The sequence below is a fragment of the Vombatus ursinus genome, unplaced genomic scaffold, assembly GCF_900497805.2.
Source record: "Vombatus ursinus unplaced genomic scaffold, bare-nosed wombat genome assembly UNPS02007822.1, whole genome shotgun sequence".
Classification (NCBI taxonomy): domain Eukaryota; kingdom Metazoa; phylum Chordata; class Mammalia; order Diprotodontia; family Vombatidae; genus Vombatus; species Vombatus ursinus.
In genome coordinates, this window is record NW_020947600.1 from 1943841 (window position 1) to 1965859 (window position 22019).

At 42.7% G+C, this 22019-nt stretch overlaps 1 protein-coding gene across 1 annotated transcript in view; it reads right to left on the minus strand.

The window, feature by feature from the left end:
• Positions 1 to 15258: 15258 nt before the first annotated feature.
• The window catches only part of LOC114034006 (complexin-1-like), a 32214-nt gene continuing 25453 nt past the window's right edge, over positions 15259 to 22019 (minus strand). Inside the window, exon 4 of the mRNA XM_027849651.1 lies at positions 15259 to 15456. Coding sequence (XP_027705452.1) covers positions 15259 to 15456 — 198 coding nt within the window. The remainder of the gene's footprint in view (positions 15457 to 22019) is intronic.

A 22019-nucleotide genomic window follows, 5' to 3' on the forward strand; every position in this document is an offset into this window, starting at 1 on the left:
CTGCTTCTAGTCTTTCCTGTCTCCAAATCGTCCTCCAGACAGCTGCCAAAGTAATCTGCCAAAGGCATGGGTCTGAATATGTCACTCCCCTGCTCATAAACCTTCAATATCTTCCTGTCACCTCTAAGATAAACTACAAGTTCTTTTCTCTGTAAAGGGAATCTGGATCCAGCCTACCTTTCCAGACTTATTTCGTATTATTTCCTTTCATGTACCTCACATTCTAGCTAAACTGTAATGCTAGATGTTCCCTAAAGTCCATTTCCATATCAAACCAGAAGCTGTCCTCCCTGGCTGGGACATACAGCTTCCTCACCTTCACTTCTCAGAATCCTCATCCTTCAAGGAGCAAGTCAGGGGAGGCTTTCTTCATGAAGCTTTCCCTAATCTCCACAGTTGTTAGTGATTTCCTTTTCTCCTCTAATTATTTTGTATTTATTCATCTGTATATGTGTTGTATCTCCCAGTAGAATGTAAGCTCCTCGAGGGCAAGGATGGGTTTATTTTTATCTTTTTATTCCCCCAGGCCTAGCACAGTGCCTTGTTTATTTTAGGTGCTTAAATAAACATTTGTTGGGTTGAGTTGTTGAATTGCCTCTTGCCTGAACTATTATAAAATCTTTCTAAATAGATTGTGCAGGTGATACCTACCAGTGGTTAGAGCACTGGGCTTGGAATCAGGAAGACTCATCTTCCTGAGTTCAAATCCGGCCTCAGACACTTACTAGCTGTGTGACCCTGGACAAGTCACTTAACCCTGTTTGTCTTGGTTCCTCATCTGTAAAATGAACTGGAGAAGGAAATGGCAAAGCACTCTACTTTGCCAAGAAAACCCCAAATGGGGTCACGGAGCCAGACAACAACAAAAAATTCACTCTTTATTCCAGCCTAACCAAATCACTTGTTCCCTTGATCTTGTCCTACCCATTCCCACCTCTGCATTAGAATGGGTCATTCCTCTTGCTGGAAGGTGCTTCCTCTTCATTTCTGCCTGCTGGAATCATTTCTTCTTTCAAGATTCAGCTCTTCCACAAAGCCTTCTGTCACTGCCCCAGCTGAAAGTGTTCCCTCCCTCAAAGTTTTCTAGAGCATTTTATCTGGATTAAGGATTTCAACACAGTGGGGGAGATGAACAAAAGCTTATGGGGAAAAATTTCTCCACTTTATTAAATAGTAACAATGTTTAATAAACTAGGGAGGGAGTTCAGAGTTAACTGATTAATGAGAGGTGTTATAATTCTACTAACTAATAAAGAAATATCAAAACATACTCCATGATTACATTACCTTAGAACCTGGAATGAAAGTGAAGAAGGAAAATGAGCCTGTAGCAGATGAGAGGTGATCACCCCACCTACACTGTATGTGAGGCTAGTCAATTCCTAAAATCCCTGCTACATTTGTGTCAAATTTATTTGTATCCATGTTATATTCCCCTGTAGACTGTAAACTTCTTGAGGCTCTTATCCAATCAGTTGCTAAGTCATATAGTATCTGTCTCCACAGTACCTCTCTCATCTTCCCCCTTCTCCCTACTCACACAACCATCCCCCTACTTCAGGCCCTCAGTACCTTTTCCACAGACTATTAGAAACATCTCTGAACGGTTCTCCCTCCTTCAAGATTCCCCTCTCCATTCAATCATTCTCACAGCTAATGAAGTGGTTTTCCCAGATCACTCCACTGCTGAATAATCTCTCATGGCTCCATATTACCTCCAGGATCAACTAAAATTCCTCTGGGTGGCATTAAAATCCTTTCACAACCTATCTGCCTAGCCTTATCACCCTCCTTCATTTACTCTCTGGTCCAACCTACCCTTCCAGCCTTATTATAAATTACTTCCTTCATGCTTCCTACATTCAAACCAAATTGACTTTGTGTCTCACAGAGAGATACTATTCTGAAAAATTCTCACACTATTCTGAAGAAACAAATTTAAGCTATGCTAGAAAAAGCATTAAACTTTCACACCCTTTAACTCAGCAGTATCACTACTGAGCACATACCTAAATGAGGTCAGAGATGGAGAGAAAGGTCCCTTACATACCAAAATAGTGACCCCAGTGCCTTTTTGTGTGTGGTAGCAAAACACTAGAAACAAAGTTGACATCATTGATTGGGGAATGGCAGAACAAATTGTGGTATGTGGACGTATCAGACTTCTTATTGGGAAACAACAAATATGAGGAATCCAGAGGACCTAGAAAAGGTTTCTTTAAGCTGATGAAGAACAAAATAGGCAGAACCAAGAGAGCAAAATGTGCAAAGACTCTGATAATATAAAGAAAAACACCCCAAGAATTCAGGTCAACATGATGACCAGTCTTGACTCAAGAGGACTAAGGAAGAAACATGTCTTCCTCATCTTAGGAAAGTGGTGGTGGACTATGGGTGTGGAATGTGGTCAATGTGTTAGTTTGTCTTTACTCATCCCTATATCTTTATAACAAAGAAAGAGTTTTCTTGGAGGGCAAGGCTTATTGGGACACAGTAGCATTTTTTAAAAAAGCATCTCTAAAGCATTTGTTTAAAAAAAAAAGAAAAAGTGTTTTATAAACCTCAAAAAAAAAAAAAAAGAATGACTTGATCATAGGACAGAGAATTACAAAAGGGATATGGAAGACTCCCAAAATGCTCTTCAACTGATCACTCTTGAGTGATGCCAGAGAGGAAGAAGAGGATAGTAGAGGTCCTCTACAGAGAGCTCCATGGCTAACAAGAGTTCCCCTCTGAGCCCTAGCTTTAAAAGGACTCTACACAAAGTAAGAGCAATTCAATTCACTTCAGCAATATTGAGTACTCCCAAGGGGTTGGCTTTCTACTGGACAGATACATCATGAAAGATGATCAAATTAAAGCAATGCCATTTGAGGAGGGATAGAACACTAAAGCCTGGGGGACTTGAGGAAGGTTTCCATTAGGAAAGGGCACTGGAATTGAAGCTTGAAGGAAACCCAGTACATGAAGAGGCAGAGGTGAAGAGAGAGTGCAATCCAAGAAGAAGGGAAAGCCTGTACAATGCCAGGAACAGCCAATAGGGCAATTTGGCTGGAATGGAGAATGCTATCACTGCAATTCAATTCAACAAACCTGAGGTATGCCAGATCCTTTCCAAGACCTTAGAGATTAGAGGCAAAAATTAAATAGTCTCCACCTTCAACGAGCTTACATCTTCCTGGGGGTGCCACACATGTACAGATTGGTTCAATTTAAATTCCCGGCCAAACATTTTCTGTGCTCTCTCAGAGGCAATAGGAAACCATCAAATATTTTTGAATAGGGCAGTGACAATTTCAAATCTGTCTTTTAGGAATATCAATTTGGCAAACATGTGGAGACTGGATTGGTGAAAGGGAGAGAATGGAGTCAGGGACTTCGATAGGGAGGCTATCACCATAGTCCAGTGACAGGTGACAAGGGTCTAAATACTAAGCATAGTGCATGTGTGGGTGCATCAAAGGAAGGGATGGGACAGATGGTGGGAAGGTTACATGCAGACTGAGTATTCAGATTTCTGTGGAAAGTGTGGCAGGCTCTTTTCTTTCTGACCCACACTGGTATAGGATTTTGGGGAGCCCAGACTATGGTTCTGGGGGGTCTTATGCAATGTGAGTGGAAAGGCAGGTAGGAAATGCAAGTCCATGACCAGACTTTGAGGAAAAACCATAGAAATAGGGGAATACATGGACTGATGAATGCTACTATGAATTAAGTAACACTTTCAAACAAGTTAATCATATTCTGAGCTATTAACCACAACAGCAAATACATACATTTGGAAAAATAGTGACACCTATATATATGCTTGAGACACATTATTATTCAGTCTGCCAAAGGAATACATGCCTTTTTTATTTTTAAATTAATTTATTTATTTTTAGTTTTCAACATTCACTTCCATAAGATTTTGAGTTCCAAATTTTCTCCCCATCCCTCCCCTCCCCCCACCCCAAGATGGTGTGCATTCTGAATACTCCTCTCCCCAATCTGTCCTCCCTTCTATCACCACCACCCCTTCTCTTATCCCCTTCCCCTTCTATTTTCCTATAGGGCAGGATAAATTTCTACACCCCATTGCCTATACATCTTATTTCCCAGTTGCATGTAAAAATAATTTTTAACATTCATTTTTAAAACTTTGAGTTCCAAATTCTCTCCCTTCCTCCCCTCCCCCCTACCCTCATTGAGAAGGCAAGTGATTTGGTATAAGTTATACATGTGTAGTCATGCAAAACACTTCCATAATAGTCATGTTGTAAAAGACTAACTATATTTCCCTCCATCCTATTCTGTCCCCCATTTATTCTATCCTCTCCTTTGACCCTGTCCCTCCTCAAAAGTGTTTGCTTCTGATTACCCCCTCTACCAATCTGCCTTCCCTTCTATCATACCCCCCTCTTATCTCTTTCCCTCTATTTTCCTGTGGGGTAAGATAGGTTTCCAAACCCAATTGTGTATGTTATTCTCTCCTTAAGCAAAATCCAATGAGAGTAAGATTCACTCGTTCCCTCTCACCTTCCCCCTCTTCCTCTCCATTGTAAAAGCCTTTTGTTGTCTGTTTTAAGTGAGATAATTTACCCCATTCTACCTCTCCCTTTCTCCTTCTCCAAGTACAATCCTCTCTTGTCACTTAATTTTATTTTTTAGCTATCATCCCTTCATATTCAACTCACCCTGTGCCCTCTGTCTATATGTATACATTTACTTCAACTACCCTAATACTAAGAAAGGTCTCATCAGTTACAAATATCATCTTTCCATGTAGGAATGAAAACAGTTCAACTTTAGTAAGTCTTTTATGATTTCTCTTTCCTCTTTACTTTCTCATGCTTCTCTTGAGTCTTTTATTTGAAAGTCAAATTTTCTATTCAACTCTTGGTCTTTTCATCAAGAATGTTTGAAAGTCCTCTATTTTGTTGAATATCTATTTTTTTCCTCTGAAGGATTATACTCAGTTTTGCTGGATAGTTGATTCTTGGTTTTAATCCTAGCTCCTTTGATCTCTATTCCAAGCCCTCCAATCCCTTAATGTAGAAGCTGCTAAAATTTTCTCCTTGACCTGAGAACTCTGGAATTTGGCTGCAATATTCCTAGAAGTTTTGCTTTGGGGATCTCTTTCAGGAGGGGATCAGTGGATTCTTTCAATTTGTATTTTACCCTCTGATTCTAGAATATCAAGGCAATTTTCCTTGATAATTTCTTGAAAGATGATGTCTAGGCTCTTTTATGATCATGGCTTTCAGGTAGTCCAATAATTTTAAAATTCTCTCTCCTGGATCTATTTTCCAAGTCAGTTGTTTTTCCAATGAGATTTTTCACATTGTCTTCTATTTTCTCATTCTTTTGGTTTTGTTTTATAATTTGTTTTATAATTTGTTTTATAATTTATAATTTCTTGATTTCTCATAGAGTCATTAGCTTCCATTCTAATTTTTAAAGAATCATTTTCTTCAGTGAGCTTTTGGACTTCCTTTTCCATTTGGCCAGTTCTGTTTTTTTAGACATTCTTCTCCTCACTGGTTTTTTGGACCTCTTTTGCATTTGGGTTAGTCTTTTTTAAGATGTTATTTTCTTCAGTATTTTTTTGGGTCTCCTTAAACAAGCTATTGACTTGTTTTTCACGATTTTCTTGTATCACTCTTATTTTTCTTCCCAGCTTTTCCTCTACTTCTCTTACTTGCTTCTCAAAATCCTTTTTGAGGTCTTCCATGGCCTAGGACTGATTCATATTTTTCTTGGAGGCTTTGGATGTAGGAGCTTTGACTTTGTTGTCTTCTTCTGGTTGTATGTTTTGATCTTCTTTGTCACCAAAGTGAGATAATACAGTCTGACTCTTTTTGCACTGCTTGCTCATGATCCCGGCCAATTACTTGAGTTATAAACTCTTTGTTAAGGTAGGGGTCTGTTTCCAGTGTGGAGAATGTCTTGTCCCAAGCTTCAGGGGTTTTGTGCAGCTGTTTTTAGATATACTTCCAGGGACCTGTAAATTTTCAGTTCTTCCAAGGTGGTATGATCAAAGGAGAGGTATTTACTCCTCTCCTAGCCTGTGCTCTGGTCTATGAGTGACCACAAACACTCTTCTGCCTTGGAACTGTGAGGAGGATTCTCTCTCCACTGCCAGTAGAATCCTGCTTCAGTGCCATCAAAGAGATCCTGCAATCCCCCTCTGATCCTCCCATTGTCTGTGGGCCAAGAGCTCTGGAAGCAACTGCTGCCATCCTGGGGCTGTTCCAGGGCTGGGGCCTGACCATGCTCCTCTCTCACCCAGGTCTGACAGACCTTTCCTACTGACCTTCTAAGTTGTCTTTGCCATTTGTGGGTTGAGAAATCTGGAAACCACCACAGCTGCCTGTGATTCAATCCCCTGAGGCCTGCTCTGGGTTTGCTGGGGCTCCATCTCCAGTCTGGTGCAACAGACCTTTCCCATCAACCATCCAGGTTGTCTTGGGCTGGAAATTTGTTTCACTCTGTCTTTTTGTATGTTCTGCTGCTCTAGAATTTGTTTAGAGTCATTTTTTAGAGGTATTTGGAGGGGTTTGGGGGAGAGTTCAAGGAAGTCACTGCTTTTACTCTGCCATCTTGGCTCTGCCCCCTCCCCATGGTCAGGCCTTGCAATTACATAAGTGCTGGGGAACTTCCAGTGTGGAAACTCCCTCTACCAATGCAGATGAGAATCTCCTAAGTGACTTAGAGATTCAGCGAGTTTACCTGTATTCACTGAGAAGTTAAGTGACTCTGTCTATGGTCACACAGGCAGCACATGAAGTGGTTAGAACATAGCTACCTACCGATTTGAACCCAGGTCTTCCTGACCCCAAGGCAATCTGTTAGACCAAGCTGCCTCTCATCTGTCTTGTAACCCTGCCAAAAAAGCGTATCTGGTGGAGAGGCACGTCTGTTTTTGAGTAAAAGCTTCCCTGAGGCAATCAGTGTGTACTCTAGCCCTGTGTCCTTGACAAATTTACACTCCTGTTTTCAAGAAGAAATCTGTGGGTGGGTAGCTCCTTCGATGCCATCTGCCGCAGCAGCACCAACATCTGAAAGACCTGGGGATTTGCAATCTGCTGGAGATTTTGGTAAGAAATATCACCGCACTTCTGATAGGGAATTCAATCTTGGAAACAGCCACTGTGCCAATAAGAGTGGGCTAGAAGGCCCTGGGATGAAGCGACCCTTTCCTTGCTGTGAGTGGGTACCATCTGGTGGTATACTTCTCTGTCCTTAGATTTCTTTTCATACTCTGCCTGCATCTCTGTATTTCACTTGTCTTTCTCCCATGTAAAATAATTATTTGTGTATATGTCTTTCCATCCACTAGAGTGTAGACTCCCTGAGGGCAGGGAAGATGCCGTATTTTATCCTTGTATCCCCAAAGTTTCCAGTTTTTTACAACCACAAAAAATGCCACTATAAATATTTAGGTATATCTGGGCCCTTTCTTTCTGTCTTTTACTTACTGGCAACTTCTTAAAGACATAGAAAAATCCTTAGGGGTGGGATGAGGGGAAGGAGGGAGGAACAGGTCTCATTCAGTTCCATTTTACAAAATGCTATTTTCTGTTTATTTTATTTTATTTTTTTTGGCTGAGCAGTGGGTTTAAGTGACTTGCCCAGGGTCACACAGCTAGTAAGTGTCAAGTGTCTGAGGCCAGATTTGAACTCAGGTCCCCCTGAATCCAGGGCCGGTGCTCTATCCACTGCACCACCTAGCTGCCCCCCCAAAAACACTTATTTTCAAAGTCACGTCTGGTGATCACTGTTGTGTGACCCAAGGGATAGATAAATAAATAGATGAAGCATTTATTAACTGCTTACATTAAGCTCTGAGGGTACAAAAACAAGCAAGCTAGATAGTCCCCGTCCTCAAGAAGTTTACATTCTAAAAGGAAAAGATAACACATGAGAAACTAAAAATGAGAATGGGAGAGAGGTGGCATGAGGTGACTGGTTCCCATCAAGACAAGGAGAAAGCTCACCTGTCAGAGCCCAGTGTTCCAGGGGGTGGGATCCAAGGTTTCAGTGTAGAGGAGATGGGGATGATGACCATACTGTAGCCAGCCTGGGATGGAGATGGTTAGAAGTGACCCTAATAGGGGATTTCTAGCCAGAGAGGAAATTTGAAGGTGACATCCCACTTGGTGAAGGCAACATCTCTCAGCCATCAACTCCTATGCACGTAGCTACCTGGCTTGAAGCTCCTGCCTGGGTCAGTGAAGATACAGGCCAACTCTGGGGAAAGAGAGATTCTTTTGAAATTTCTAGCTCCCCAAGGAACTGGGCAAGATTAGACAAGAAGAGAAGGGTTGGTTTCCAATCCAATTTTTCAGTGGTAGGTTTTAATCATAATTCAAGCTGGGACACTGAAGCTTCTCTGCCTCCACTGGAAACTCAGATGATTTATTAATTTAAAAAAAATTTTTTTTGAGATTTGGTCTTCCTGACTCACTTAGTCTGGAAGTACAGAAGTCTTTCATGGTCTTGATCCCATTACTGATCAGCATGGTAGCTTTGACTTGCTCCATTTTCTATCTAGGCCAATTTACCTGTTCTTAGACAGTCTGACTCTCTCCTGGAGGCTCATCCTATTGGTATTGGACTTAGGGCAGACACCCAATCAGCTTTAGATCACTGCAGCTCAGAACTCCCAAGCTCAAGCAATCCACCAGCCTCAGTCTCCCCACTAGTAGGGGTTAGAGGCATGCACCATCATGCCCAGAAGATTTATTCACATTTCAAGCTAAATACAAAAAGTTCATTTGGTGGGAGAAGCTATTTGGGCATGCTCTGAACTGACTCATCAGGATTTATAGCCCATCAATATCCAATATAGGTTCAGAAAGGACATCGGGGCCTAATTTTAAGATGTAAAAATTGGACCAAGGCAGCCTTGGAAAAGTCTAGCTGAAAGTCCCTAGAGTCACCTCCTAAAAGGAAGGCAAGATATATGGGACAAGAAATAAGGACTCAATTTGAACCCAGTTTTTATCCAGAAGAGCCTTGAGCTAATGAAGATCAGAAGGGTCTAGGACCCCTCTAAATCTTAAGTGGTCCTCACCCAAATGATCTTTCCCCAGATCCTAGATTTCTTCACCACTTTGTCTTTCTAAATACACAACACTATTTCACCAGCCCTATTCTATTCTTTTTTTTTTAAATAAGATATACCGTTCCCAAGCTATTTTAGTTGTGAGTTCAATTCCATGAAGTCTCAGCAGTAACTATAGAGGCAAATTTTCCTCCTTGTATTAGATTCTCTGGTTCAACTTGTTTAGCACCCGTACATTGTGGATTTATATGTAAACATCTGCTCTGGGTGACCAGTAACTTATTTGACTGTAGTAACCCACCTTTCCTCATGGTTCAAGGTGTTATTGTAGGAATTTCTGCTTGCAAAAGTACAGCTAAGTAACAGACCAGTCCCCGACCTGGGATTTGAATTCATTTATCACTTACTAAATACTGGGAGTCCAAGTGCAACTCCATTTGGGGGAGACTCCTTTCCTAAGGAAAAGAAACATTTCTACTGAGTCTAATTTATCATAATCATTTTTTACTTTCATTTTTAGAGCTAATAGTTTTCTTTAAAGTATAACTGTTTGTAACCTCATAGCTTGCATGCTAAAAGTTCAACTGTTTTTCTCAATTGATATCTCTTTGCAAGCAGTCTGACTTGGCTTTGTCCCAATTCCCAACCCTCTAAATTATAGTAGCTCAGGATACTGAGTTTAGGATATTCTCAGGATAATTATTAGTACCTGAAGTGGTTCAGCTGCTCACCTTGACCTAACAGCTGCTTCCAAAGATCACTGAGTGCATGGCATCCTTTGGCTAATTATGAGAAATTGCCCACTATAGGGGTTCCTCCTGATAAGAGGCAAGTGTTTCTTAGGCCCCTGAGAGTACTGAATTAAAGGCTGAGCTGCCGGAAGGCCAGTCTGAAATCAAAAAAGTCCATCTGCAGCTCCGGCTTGTGTGCCCACACCAATTAGCTCTCCCAAAACATCAATGCTGATCAAAAAAGCTAGACTTTTTTAAAAATTTAATTAAAATTTTTTTAAAGTTACATTGGACCCCAGCAAATCACTTAAACTCTCAGTGCTAGCTCATAATTACCTAAAACTAAAAGTTGCAGAGTACTTGCCCATCTGCATTCATAGAGGGAGTTTTCTCATGAGATGTTACATACACTGATGAAACACAGATCCCTGTTAACTGTCATCTGTCCAATTACCTATTGTCACGCATAATCTAACCTCAAATTGCATTGCTACTGAAGAATCATGTGATGGCCTTGACATAAATACTGGTACTTATCTTAGTGTGTTGACCTCTGGTATAAGACCAAGAGCTCTACCGGGCTGAAGTACTCAAAGTAGCCAGGGAAGCTTTCATATTCTCTGCACTCACTATTCATCTAAGATACAGCCAGCTTCAGTATCCTACGATAGGCCCCAAAGCTGGAGTATACGTGAGTTTTATACTGGGTTGACTTTTCTCTTTGAGCTGGTATGGCAGCAATGTTTACCATTTAACTATCCTTTTAAAGAGCATTAGCTGCTCAATATTGGGGAATGGGAGAGAGAGATTGATCACCTCTTCCACTCTTAGAATTAGCCCTTTGAGTCTAAGACACTATCTGAGGCCAAGGGTTTTATTGCTGATGCCCTCCTAAATTATCATCTTTTGTGCATTACTGGCCTCTATTGCTGTTTTTATTTCTGTTTTACCTGCTTTTACTTGTTACATTTACCTGTTATACCTTTGTAGCATTCTGGCAGACTTTTGCAGCCAGTTTCCTCCCTCCCTCTCCCTTTTTAGTTTAAAGTCCTTTTAATAAGATTCTAGGGATTTCAGACAAATATATTTTCACTTATTAGGTTCACTCTATCATTAGCCAAGTGTTCATGAGTCATCAGAAGAGCTCTTCACCACTTATTGGAAATGTAGCGGCATTCTTGCTCCTAGGGTTGGACTAGATGCCCTCTAAGGTCTTTTTCAACTCTGGAATTCGGGGATTCCATGATCCTGAAGTTCTTTTAGCCTAGCCATCCTACATCCTACCTCCCTTCTTAGCCCTCCTTCCTCTCACTACTACAGGAGGAACCAAGTTCCACTCACTAGTCCACTGACCATATGCTGTCCTGTTTTCTTCACTCTTTCCCATGGGTGAGTCCTGTGTCTTACCCTTGACTTCAGGATTCTGAGTCCAGAACCCCATCTCATCCTTCTAGACCTCTGTGCCTCAGTTTTCTGATCTGTCAAATGGAGTAAGATTAAATGATACCTAAAATCCCTGGTCCCGGGCTATCATTCTATGCTCCTTTAATCCTCCTCCATAGCATGGCCAGGACAGTCTAGACCAGGCATGCAGGCAACTGAGCAGTGGGTTGACTGCCTTCCCATCTCCCCTAGTCCTGTCTCTGAGAAAATAAGAAAAGTCACAGGGAGTGAGATCATGTAATTCTTTATTGGCCGCGATTCCATTGGAAAAGAACATTACATTAATCACCACATCATGCAGGAAGAGAAGCAGGCAAAGCACCATGGGGTGGACATCCACATGTCTCCACCATGCACGGGTGGTCCTTGGCCCCGCACCGTGCCCGGGAGGGGCTCCACGCATCTGGAAACTGGGAGGACAAGCTCATTGCTATTGGGAAATGCCCCGTCTACTCAAAGTTTGCATTTGTGAAAACAAGCAATTTGAAAAGACATTCCCCTCCCACTCCCCCTCCCACCTCCCTCCCATGATTTACTGACTGACGACATGATGCATTTCATCTCGGGGACAGGATAAAATGCGCAGAGACATAGAGTGGGTACACACAGGATAACAAATGTTACAGTCACGACCACGGCCAGTCACGATAGCAGGTTCCTAAAAACATCACACGCACACAAAGGAGCGGCACAGGGGTCAGCAGCATTCTTATTTCTCTCTCCCCCCTACAGCTAGAAAGAGGGAGGGGGTGGGGGAGGTACTTGGCTAAGACATAGAGCTAGAAACACGGACAGAGAAACTCCAAAGTTGAGTTAGCACATGGTCTATTCTCCTGTAATGTAGAGTAGCATTCATAATTAATATTGCAGTCTGATTTATATGGCTTTCTCTAAGGATCGATGTAAGGTCATGAAGGTCAGTGCCAAACTAAACTATTTGCCCTCCGAGAAGTGGAGATTTGGATAGCGCCTTTATCAGGACAGAGAGGTTGCTTTTGCCAGATGTCTGGTGGGTCACCCACAGCGGCTGAACCCTTACTGTCTGAATAAAGACTCACCCAAAACAGAAGACCTCACTTACCTGAGATTCAACATAGTATATGAAAACCAGATGAAAGTGGAGGACAAAATTAAGGTTAGAATCCAGCCTGGGAGTCCTATACCTGCCTCCAGTCCATCACTGAGGACAAGTTCCGGGACACAGGGTACAGGTATGGGGTTAGCCAAAGGTCTCTGCAATTTTAGAAAGGATATAAGGGCATGGGTCAAAATAGTCTTGATTACGGGGGCCAAAGGAATATTTCAGCATGGATGGCCCATTTTTGGATCTGGTGATGAATTTGGTCAACCCTGTAACTAAAACAAGACAAAATTCCTTCCCTGCATTCTCATCTTCTTCCCACTCTTCAGGGATGGGCACTGACAGGGCAGAAATTGATAGTACTTCTAAGGGAGGTGGTGGGCTCCAGATTTGCTTTCTTTGGGAAGAACCAGAGAGAGAAGGGCTTACAGAGAAACTCCAAAGTGAGTAAGCAATGGTCAGTTCTTCTGCTGAGAATGCTGAGTAGCATTCTACTAAGCTCTAGCAGAGGAGAGAGAAAGAGAGAGAGAGAGAGAGAGAAAGAGAGAGAGAGAGAGAGAGAGAGAGACAGAGAGACAGAGAGACAGAGAGAGAGAGACAGAGAGAGACAGAGAGAGAGAGAGAGAGGGTTTGGGAAAAGAATGAAGCTAAAACAATGTGAGATCCAGACTCCCTTGAGGGACACTAATAGATTTCATGATTTATTTTCTGCACAAACGGTCCTCTCCCAGCTCCAAGTTGTCCCAGAAGGCACAGTGATCCATCAAGCCCCAGGAGGCCCTATAGTGTGATTCTTGAGCTCAGTATTTTTTGGAGAAAAGATTTCCAATACATACACAGGCCATTCATTTCAACCTTCTCATCATTCTTGGCCTCAGCAATCCAGAACTGAGAGTTTGAAATGAAATAATGCATCCTCACTCTGGGCCGCCAAATAGCAGCCTCTCCCCTTCCCCCGTTCTCACCTCTCTAGTCCACATGGTCTGATGGGGGCCTCCTAGGGAGTACAACCCACCCCCCAGTGAGTGTGAGGAGGAATATGGAAAGTAGGAAAAATGGTTTAGAGACATAACCCTGGGGCCAGAGCTTGGGTAGAGATCTCAGAGATAGATTATCAAACAGGCCTCCCAGAACAGCACTCCCTTCCCCACCCTTAGAAAGAAATTTGAAAATATCCAAGGTGTGACCTGTTACAGGTGTAACTGAGTTGGTTTCTTTCTCTTACCACCTCCCAATCTTACCCTTTAAAAATATCTATTTTTCCTGCCTAGTTTGGAGAGATTTGTCATGGTAATCTTCTAGCCTGAAATATCCTAAGACATGAATAGAAAGAACCCTCTTGGAGAAAGAAGGAGATAGACAGAGAGATAGAAAGAGCGACAGAGAGTCGGAGATGAATGGTGGATGGATGGATGGTTGGATGATGTACAGATAGATAATGGGTAAATAGAAAGGCAGATGATAGAAAGATAGACAGTTTTAGATCATTTGTTAAAACTGAAAGGTCCATTTAAAATGAAAGACAAACTGGGGAAGAAGTGGTGGATCCTAGAATGTGAGGTGGATGACAGGGGCCATGACATCCATCATGTCCTAACCCTGTCTTGGAGGGCACTCCCTGCTCAAGAAGAGGGTCCTAAGTCCTGAATCTACCCTGGAGGGGCAGGACAGGCAATGTAGGCTTCCTCTCTGAAGGGAGTTTTCTCTAGGGACAGTTTCATCCTTATTTTCCTGAGTTTGGTTTCCATGACAGTAGGGTCTCAGAACAATGAGCTCTAAGCTCCAGTTTCTAATGATAGCTCCATCTTTCATGCAGGGCTGTGGTGCCCAGGAAGAAAGATGTGGCATTGAAACTTTGACCTTTCATACTTGTTCTGAAATCCTAATAGGTAATACCAGTTGCCCCCTGACCTCTGCCTCCATGTCCCTACAGGAGAGTATGAGAAAACAAAAAAGACAGTCTATCCTTGTCCCAAGCACTGGGGCAACAGGGGAATGTCTCACAAGATGCTAATATTGATGATTAGATAATATCTTATGGTCCACAGTGGGAGGACAGTTCCACAGTGTATGTCCCAAGGGGCATGTGTGTGTGTGTGTGTGTGTGCCCATGCATGTGTGTGAATCATAATATGGAGGCAGAAAGGGTAGCCTGACCCTTTTCTAGGATGTTCCAAGAAGCTTTGTACATAAAGCCACCAAACTTCAGGGAACACCCCAGAACCCCTTTTCTCCCTCCTCCCTAGTCATTCCCTTGCATATTCTTCTTTCCTCTTAATTATGTGGAATAAGACCCTAGGCTGGATTCTGATACCTGGGTGGCAGTGGTATTAACACAAGAAAAATTTGGGAAGGCTTGGCCCTCCTATGGGAAATTTGCATTTCAAATGATTGCCTTTCCAAAGAGTCCCTGCACAGAGAGACAAATTCCCTTTCCCTGGGAGAGGGCAGCAATGGTGAAGACACCTACAGGAGTGGGGAAGCCCCATGTGACCAACGTCGGTCTGTTGGCCCATTGGTGGTCATGGCAAATATCCCATGGATAATTGAAAGCAGCCCCTGCTTGCTCTCCAGGAATATGGTGCTGCCTATTTGGGGGCCAGAAGCCACTGGGAGGTCTCCCCTTTTCTCTGTCGAGTGTAGAGGTGCCTGATTAGCTGAGTTTCCTAACACACCTAGTACTATGGCTTATAATTAAAGTTGAGTAGACTGCGGCACTCTGCTCCTGACATCTGATGGATGGGAGGCATCTACTGGGGAGAGTGGGGAGGAGGGATTATGTACAAATAGGCCTGGCCAAGGGGCCTGGGGAAGCCAGGGAGGGAGGGGGCAGGAAGATGGAGTGAGCAGAGGGGTGCATGGTGGGTGGCGAGATAGAGAGTGTTCCCACCAAGTGGTGGGAACGGCATTGCTTTGCTGTTCATGGTAGAAACAGTCTGAGAGTTCATGGGGAATTACTTCTTGAACATATCCTGGAGAGGACCAGGGAGGTATTTGATGACGGTGTCCAGGATGCTCTCTTCCTCCTCCTCTTCTTCATCGCCACAACCTGGTGGAATGGCCTTCTTAGGACGCGTAAGGCTGCCTTCAGAGTTGGCTTCCATTGCAGCCTGGGCCTCTGCCTCACGTTCCTCCTTCTTCTTGATCCCATACTGTGGGGCAAGGACAGAAGCAGCAGAGTTAGGGCTGAGAACAGCATTTCATCAACCTATCCCTCACCTTGAGCTTCTGGGGGTTTTCTGCCCTAGGGCCCTGAGTGCAATTCAGAAGAGAGGCAAGGTGCCCTAAAACGTACTTTGCTATTTGAAGATAAACCAGAGACACTGCTCACTCTGGCAGAGGTGGGGACCTTGTGGTCCTGGCACCAGATCCAACCCTGGCATTGATATTGCTCTAGTCATTGTCCCTATGGCTCAGAGAATAACTTTCCACTCTTGGGCTGCTATGGTTGTCTCATTCAGAGCAGAACCTCTGAAAGTTGGAGGAATTAGAAGAACCAAGGACCATGATAAGCACCATGTCAAGAGGGCATGAGAAGACCATTAATCTTCAGTCAGTCAATATACATTTATTAAGTACCTACTATGTGCCAGGCACTGTGCAAAGCACTGAGTATTCAAAGAAAGATAAAAGACAGGTCCTGCTCTCCAGGAGTCCACAATTTAATGGGGAAGACCACATGCAAACAACTGTAAATAGTGTATGTATATATATATATTATATATACCACATATAGTATAGTATATAAATATATAGGATAAATGGGAAATAATCAAATCAACAGAGGAGAGGTTCTAGAATTGTGATAAGGAAAGGCTTCCCATAGAAGATGGGGTTGTAGCTGGGACTTGAAGAAGGCTGGGAAAACCAGTAGGTAGGAATGAGGAGAGAGAGCATTCCAGCCAGGACAGACAGCCAGAGAAAATACCTAGAGTCAGGAAATGGAGTGCCTTGTTTGAAAAACAGAAGGGAAGTCAGTGTCACTGGATTGAAGAGTAGGTAAGGGAGTGTAAGGTGTAAGAAGATTGGAAATATGGGAGGGAGAGCAGTTATGAAGTTACGAACACCAGAGGATTTTATATTTGATCTTAGAGGGGATAGGGAACAACTGGGATTTATTGAGTGGGGCACTGGGGAAGGAGACCTCTGCTTGAGGAAGATCACTTTGACAGCACAGGGGAGGCTTGACTAGAGTGTGGGGAGAGACTTGAGGCTGGCAGATTCACCAGCAGGCTATTGCAATAGTCCAGGGGTGAGGTGATGAAGGCTTGTACCAACATGGCAGCAGTGACAATGGAGAGAAGTGGGCATATGGAAGAGATGTTATGAAGGTAAAATCGACAGGCCTTGGCAACATGTTGGGACCTCAGAATTTCACTGTGTGACACTCACCTTTCCTCCTTCCCCTTCCCCTCTCTTCCTCCTTTTTTCTTCTTCCTTCTCTGCTTCTTGCCTTTTCTTCCTCCCTTTTATGATCTCTCTCTCTCTCTTTCTCTGTGCTTCTCTTTCTCCCCTTCCCCTCCCTCTTTCTTCCCTCTTCTGTCCATCCTTATCCCCAAGGCCTTCCTTTCTCCACTTCCTATCATACACACATCATGTCCCTTCCTCATGCCTTCTCCTTCCCATATTCCCTCTTTCTTGTCTCCCTCCCCACCACAAAAAAGCTTCAACTGACCATAATACAGCCCTCAGAAACCATTTAATCCAGTCCCTCTCTTCCTGAACCATTATCCCCTCTAGAAAAGGGACTAAGGGCCCAGAATGAAAAGGTTTAATCAAACAAGCTGAACTCCCAATAAAGGAGCAACTGTGGGAGAACTCCCCCTGCCCAAACCAGTTCAGGGCTAGTGATTTTAGAACACTGAAAATATTAAGACAAAAATGAGTGAAAGCCACTAACTGAGTGACCAGTGGACAAGTCATTTAACTTGTTTGTCTCAGTTTCCTCAGCTGTAAAATGGGGATAATATTAGCACCTATCTCCCAGGATTTTTTTTTTAGGCAATTGGGGTTAAGTGACTTGCCCAGGGTCACACAGCTAGTAAGTGTCAAGTGCTTGGTCTGAGGTCAGGTTTGAATTCAGGTTCTCCTGACTTCAGGGTCGGTGCTCTAACCACTGCACCACCTAGCTGCCCCATCTCCCAGGCTTTTTGCAAGGATCAAATGACATAATATTTGTAAAGCACTGAACACAGTAGGCACTATATAAATGCTAGCTATTATTGTTATAAAAGAATCATGGATTTAAACTGGAAGGAACCTTGGAGTCCCTGAAACCTAACCCCTACATTGTATAGATAAAGAAACCGAGGCACAGATATGTTTAAATGACTTGCCCAAGATCATGCAGCTAGTTAGTCCATGAGGTGGGATTTGAATCCAGATCTCCCAGATTTCAAGTCTGGTGCTCTACCCACCATATCATACTACTTTTCACTTTGTAAACTGCAAAGTACCATAAAAATGGGATCGACTGGTGACATTAATGGCAGGGTTAATTAAAGTATTAAGAGCATAATGACTATGCTAATGTGAACATTAAGGAGAGTATTAATGTGAATGCTAATGATACCATTATAGAGTATGCTAATGAAGCAGTAATGAGAGTATTAATGAAAGCAATAATGAGGGCATTAGCAAGAGTATTAAGGAGAACATTGATGAGGGCATTAGGGAAAGCGATAATGAGAACAGGAATGAGAGTGCTGATGGAAAGAGCCAGGAGAGTATTAATGGGGGTATTAATAAGAGCATTAAGGCAGATACTGCTGTGTAAATGGACAGGAAGGGCTATTTGTCCTTGGGACAGGTGGCAGCCACAGGGCCAGGGGCTCCCTGAGGAATCACCGTCCCTCCCTCCCATTGTTTTGTTGGGGTAGGAATCAGACGCCATTGGCAGAACATTTGGCTGAGCTATCTCTAAGGCTGGAGCTGTGTGTGGGCGGTGGAGGGGGGGGGGACACCTTGAGGAAACTAGGTCAGTCAAGAGTGAGAGAATTTCTTTCTGACTGGGTAGTGTGTGGGGTAGGAGTTGGTGAGATCATACATGGCCTGGTGGCATCACATACAAACCAGTGGAATCGTGTGTGGGCTGGTGGAATCATATATGGGTTGGCAAGGTCACAAACAGATTGATGGGGTCTTGAATGGGCTGGTAGGTCCATACATGAACTGGCTGTGAGAACACATATGGGAAAATGGAAACACAGAAAGATGGTGGAATTGTACATGACTTGGGGAGATCACACATGGGATGGTGGGCACACATGGGTTGGTGGGAACCAGTACATTATGGCAGGAGAGTGAACTATTCCCAGTGCCTAGCACAGTGCCTGGAACATGGCAGACACTGAATAAACCTTTGGTCTAGTGGGAGTCTATAGAAGTGGATGAGCTCTTATATAGGTGGGGTAATGTTTTAGTGAGTGACAGAAACACTACCAGACATCTCCTAGTTATAATGCCTCCAACCAATGCTGGTACTGCAGAAGAACAAAGCCCGTTTTAACATCTGAATCAATTGATCCTCCACTGTCAACACTCACAATATTGTTCCTGTGGAACTCACTGACCCCAGAAATGTTCTTTTCCTGAACACTTGGTTTTAATGGAATCAAATAATGATGCTAGATAAGGTCTGTCGTTGTTTCTGGGATCAAGCTGGTGGAAACATGCATGAGTTCACAGAATTATATATGGACTGGTAGAATTCTGTGCACTGTATTAGCAAATCCCACATATAGGTTGGTGGGATGTGGATAACCAATGCAAGGAAGAGCAGCCTTCTCTTTGACTTCGGGCCTCCTGTCTCCTGCTGCACCTGTCCTTTGAGAATAACAGGAGTGTTTGTGCCTTCCACTCAATGATGAACATTCTCATCTGTTCATACCCTTCACAGCCCAATGACTCTGAACTCCTGATCATCATCCAAACCCCATACTCACCCCCTACTACCCAATTCCTCATTCCCACCCTCCTCAACCCTCCCACCCCCAAGTTTCATCCTGACTCCACCTAGCCCTTCCACTGTGCCCTGGAATGCCTGTTTCATATGCAATGAACTTCCTTTTATCTTAAATCTATTGCTCTCCTACTCTGTTCTATCTACTAACTCTTACTGAAACCTGACTCCTCATAATGAAACAGCATCCTTGGCCACCCTCACTTATTCTCTTCAGCTTACTGGTAGAGGCATGGGAGTTAGAGTGCTATTTGCTCCCCATTGCCACTTCCAGGTCCTCCTTCTTCCTCCATCAATTCAATAATCTTTCTTCCTTTGAAGTTCATGCTATTCATATATACTACCCAATCAAAATCCTGGTGGCTATTGTCTACAGACCCCCAGGTCATTCCCCTTCCTTCCTCAATGAGTTTGATACCCAGCTTACAATTTTTCTCGCCTTCTTGACTCCTGCCCTCATACTAGGGGACTTCAATACACATATTGATTGGAGCTATTCCTCCACCTCAATTTAGCCACATACAAAGATGGCCATATTCTTGATCTTGCTATTCACCCACAAATGTACCACCTCCATGTTAGAAAATTCTGAAATCCCTTTATCCAACCAAAGTCTATTGGCTTTTCACCTTTCATCATCCAAGAAAAATAAAGAAAGTAAAAATAAGTATGCTTTGATCTGTATTCAGACTCCTTTGGTTCTTTCTCTAATATTCCATGACAGATAGCATTTTTCATCATAAGTCCTTCAGAGTTGTCTTGGATCATTGTATTGCTGAGAATAGCTAAGTCACTCACAGTTTATTATTTTACAATATTTCTGTTACTGTGTACAATATTCTTCTTTTCACTTTGCATCATCTCATGTAAATTTTTTCCAGGTTTTTCTGAAATCTGCCTGCTTATTGTTTCTTATGGCACAATAGTATTCCATCACAATCATATACCACAATTCGTTCAGCCATTCCCCAATTGATAAGCATCCCCCCCAATTTCCACCAGAAAAGAGCTGCTATAAATATTTTTGTACATATAGGTCCTTTTCCTTTTTGTTTTTTATTTCATTTGGGTTCAGACCTAGGTATTGTTGGGCCAAAGGGTATGCATGATTTTATGGTCCTTTGGACATAAGTTCCAAATTGCTCTGCATAATGGTTGAATCAATTCACAGCTCCACTAACAGTGCATTAGTGTCTCAATTTTCCCTCATCCTCTCCAACATTTGTCAACTTCCTTTTCTGTCCTACTGTAAGGTAGTACCTCAGAATTGTTTTAATTTACATTTCTCTAATCAATAGTAATTAAAAGCATTTTTTTCATATGGCTATAGAAAGCTTGGATTACTTCATCTGAAAACTGACTATTCATATCTTTTGACCATTTATCACTTGGGGAATGGGTCTTATTTTTACAAATTTGACTCAGTTCTCTATTTATATTTGAGAAAGGAGGCCTTTATCAGAGAAACTTGCTTCTAAAAATTTTTCAGTTATGATTGCTAACTGTATGATTTCCCCCCTATTTATTCTATTCTCCCTCTCCTTTCACCCTCACCTCCTCAAAAGTGTTTTGCTTCTGACTACCTCTATCACTTATTTTCAATCTCTCCCTCCCTAATGGCTCATTTCCTACTGCCTACAAGCATGTCTAAGCTGTGGCCAATGCCCATCAATTTCACCATTGCAACATCTCCTGCATATGCCCCCTTCCCTCCTCAGACATTGATTCAATGGCATTAGCCTCTTGACTGTCCCACAAACAAGACACTCCATCTCATCTGCAGGCATTCTCTCTGGCTATTCCTTATCCATGAAATGATTTTCCTTCCTCATCTTACTGGCTTCCTTTAAGTCCCAACTAAATTTTTACCTTCTATAGGAAACTTTGCCTAACCCCTCTTAATTCTTTCTATTAATTATTTCCTATTTATCCTGTATATAGCTTGTTTGGAATATATTTGTTTGCATGTTGTCTTCCCCATTAGATTGTAAGCTCCTTGAGGGCAGGGACTGTCTTTTGCCTCTTTTTGTATCCATAGTGCTTAACACAGTGCCTGGTACATAGTAGGTAGTTAATTAATGCTTATTGATTGATTGATATGTGTGTTAGCAGAACTACATATAGTTTGTGGTATCATGTATGTTGTATTATCTTGCCTGAGAGGAGCATGTATGGTTTGATGGGAATGTGTATTGTGTTAGTATCATACAGGTTAGAACAGGTGGTCTGTGAACTTTTTGGGGGGTACATATTTTGATAATTTCATTTTAATATAATTGGTTTCCTTTATGCATTTAAAAACAATTTGGAGAAGGGGCCCAGAGGTTTCACCAGATTGACACAGAGGAACATGACACAGAAAGAGGATTTGGGCTCAGCTACTTGATAGTGGTATGACGTCAGAAGAATCAATTAACCTCTCTAGCCCTTCAATTTGTTCATCTCTAAAAGAAGGGGGTTAGAATAGGTGACCTCTTAATCAAAGATTTTGTGATTCAAAGATGGGTACAGACCCCCCTGTCCCTTGGAATGAGCAGAGTAATGGCTCCTCTGTCCATGAGAGAAGCAAGGTGGAAATTTCCTTGTGCCCTGCAGGCCATCACAAAAACACTCCCCCATTCCTGGAGTGATCACAGTGTGAAGACCATCTTCTATGGCTAGGATGGATAGAATGAAAAATCCCCCATGCCTGGAATGATCAGTGTGAAGACTCTTCTTCTATGGCTAGGATGGATAGAATGAAGACTCCCCCGT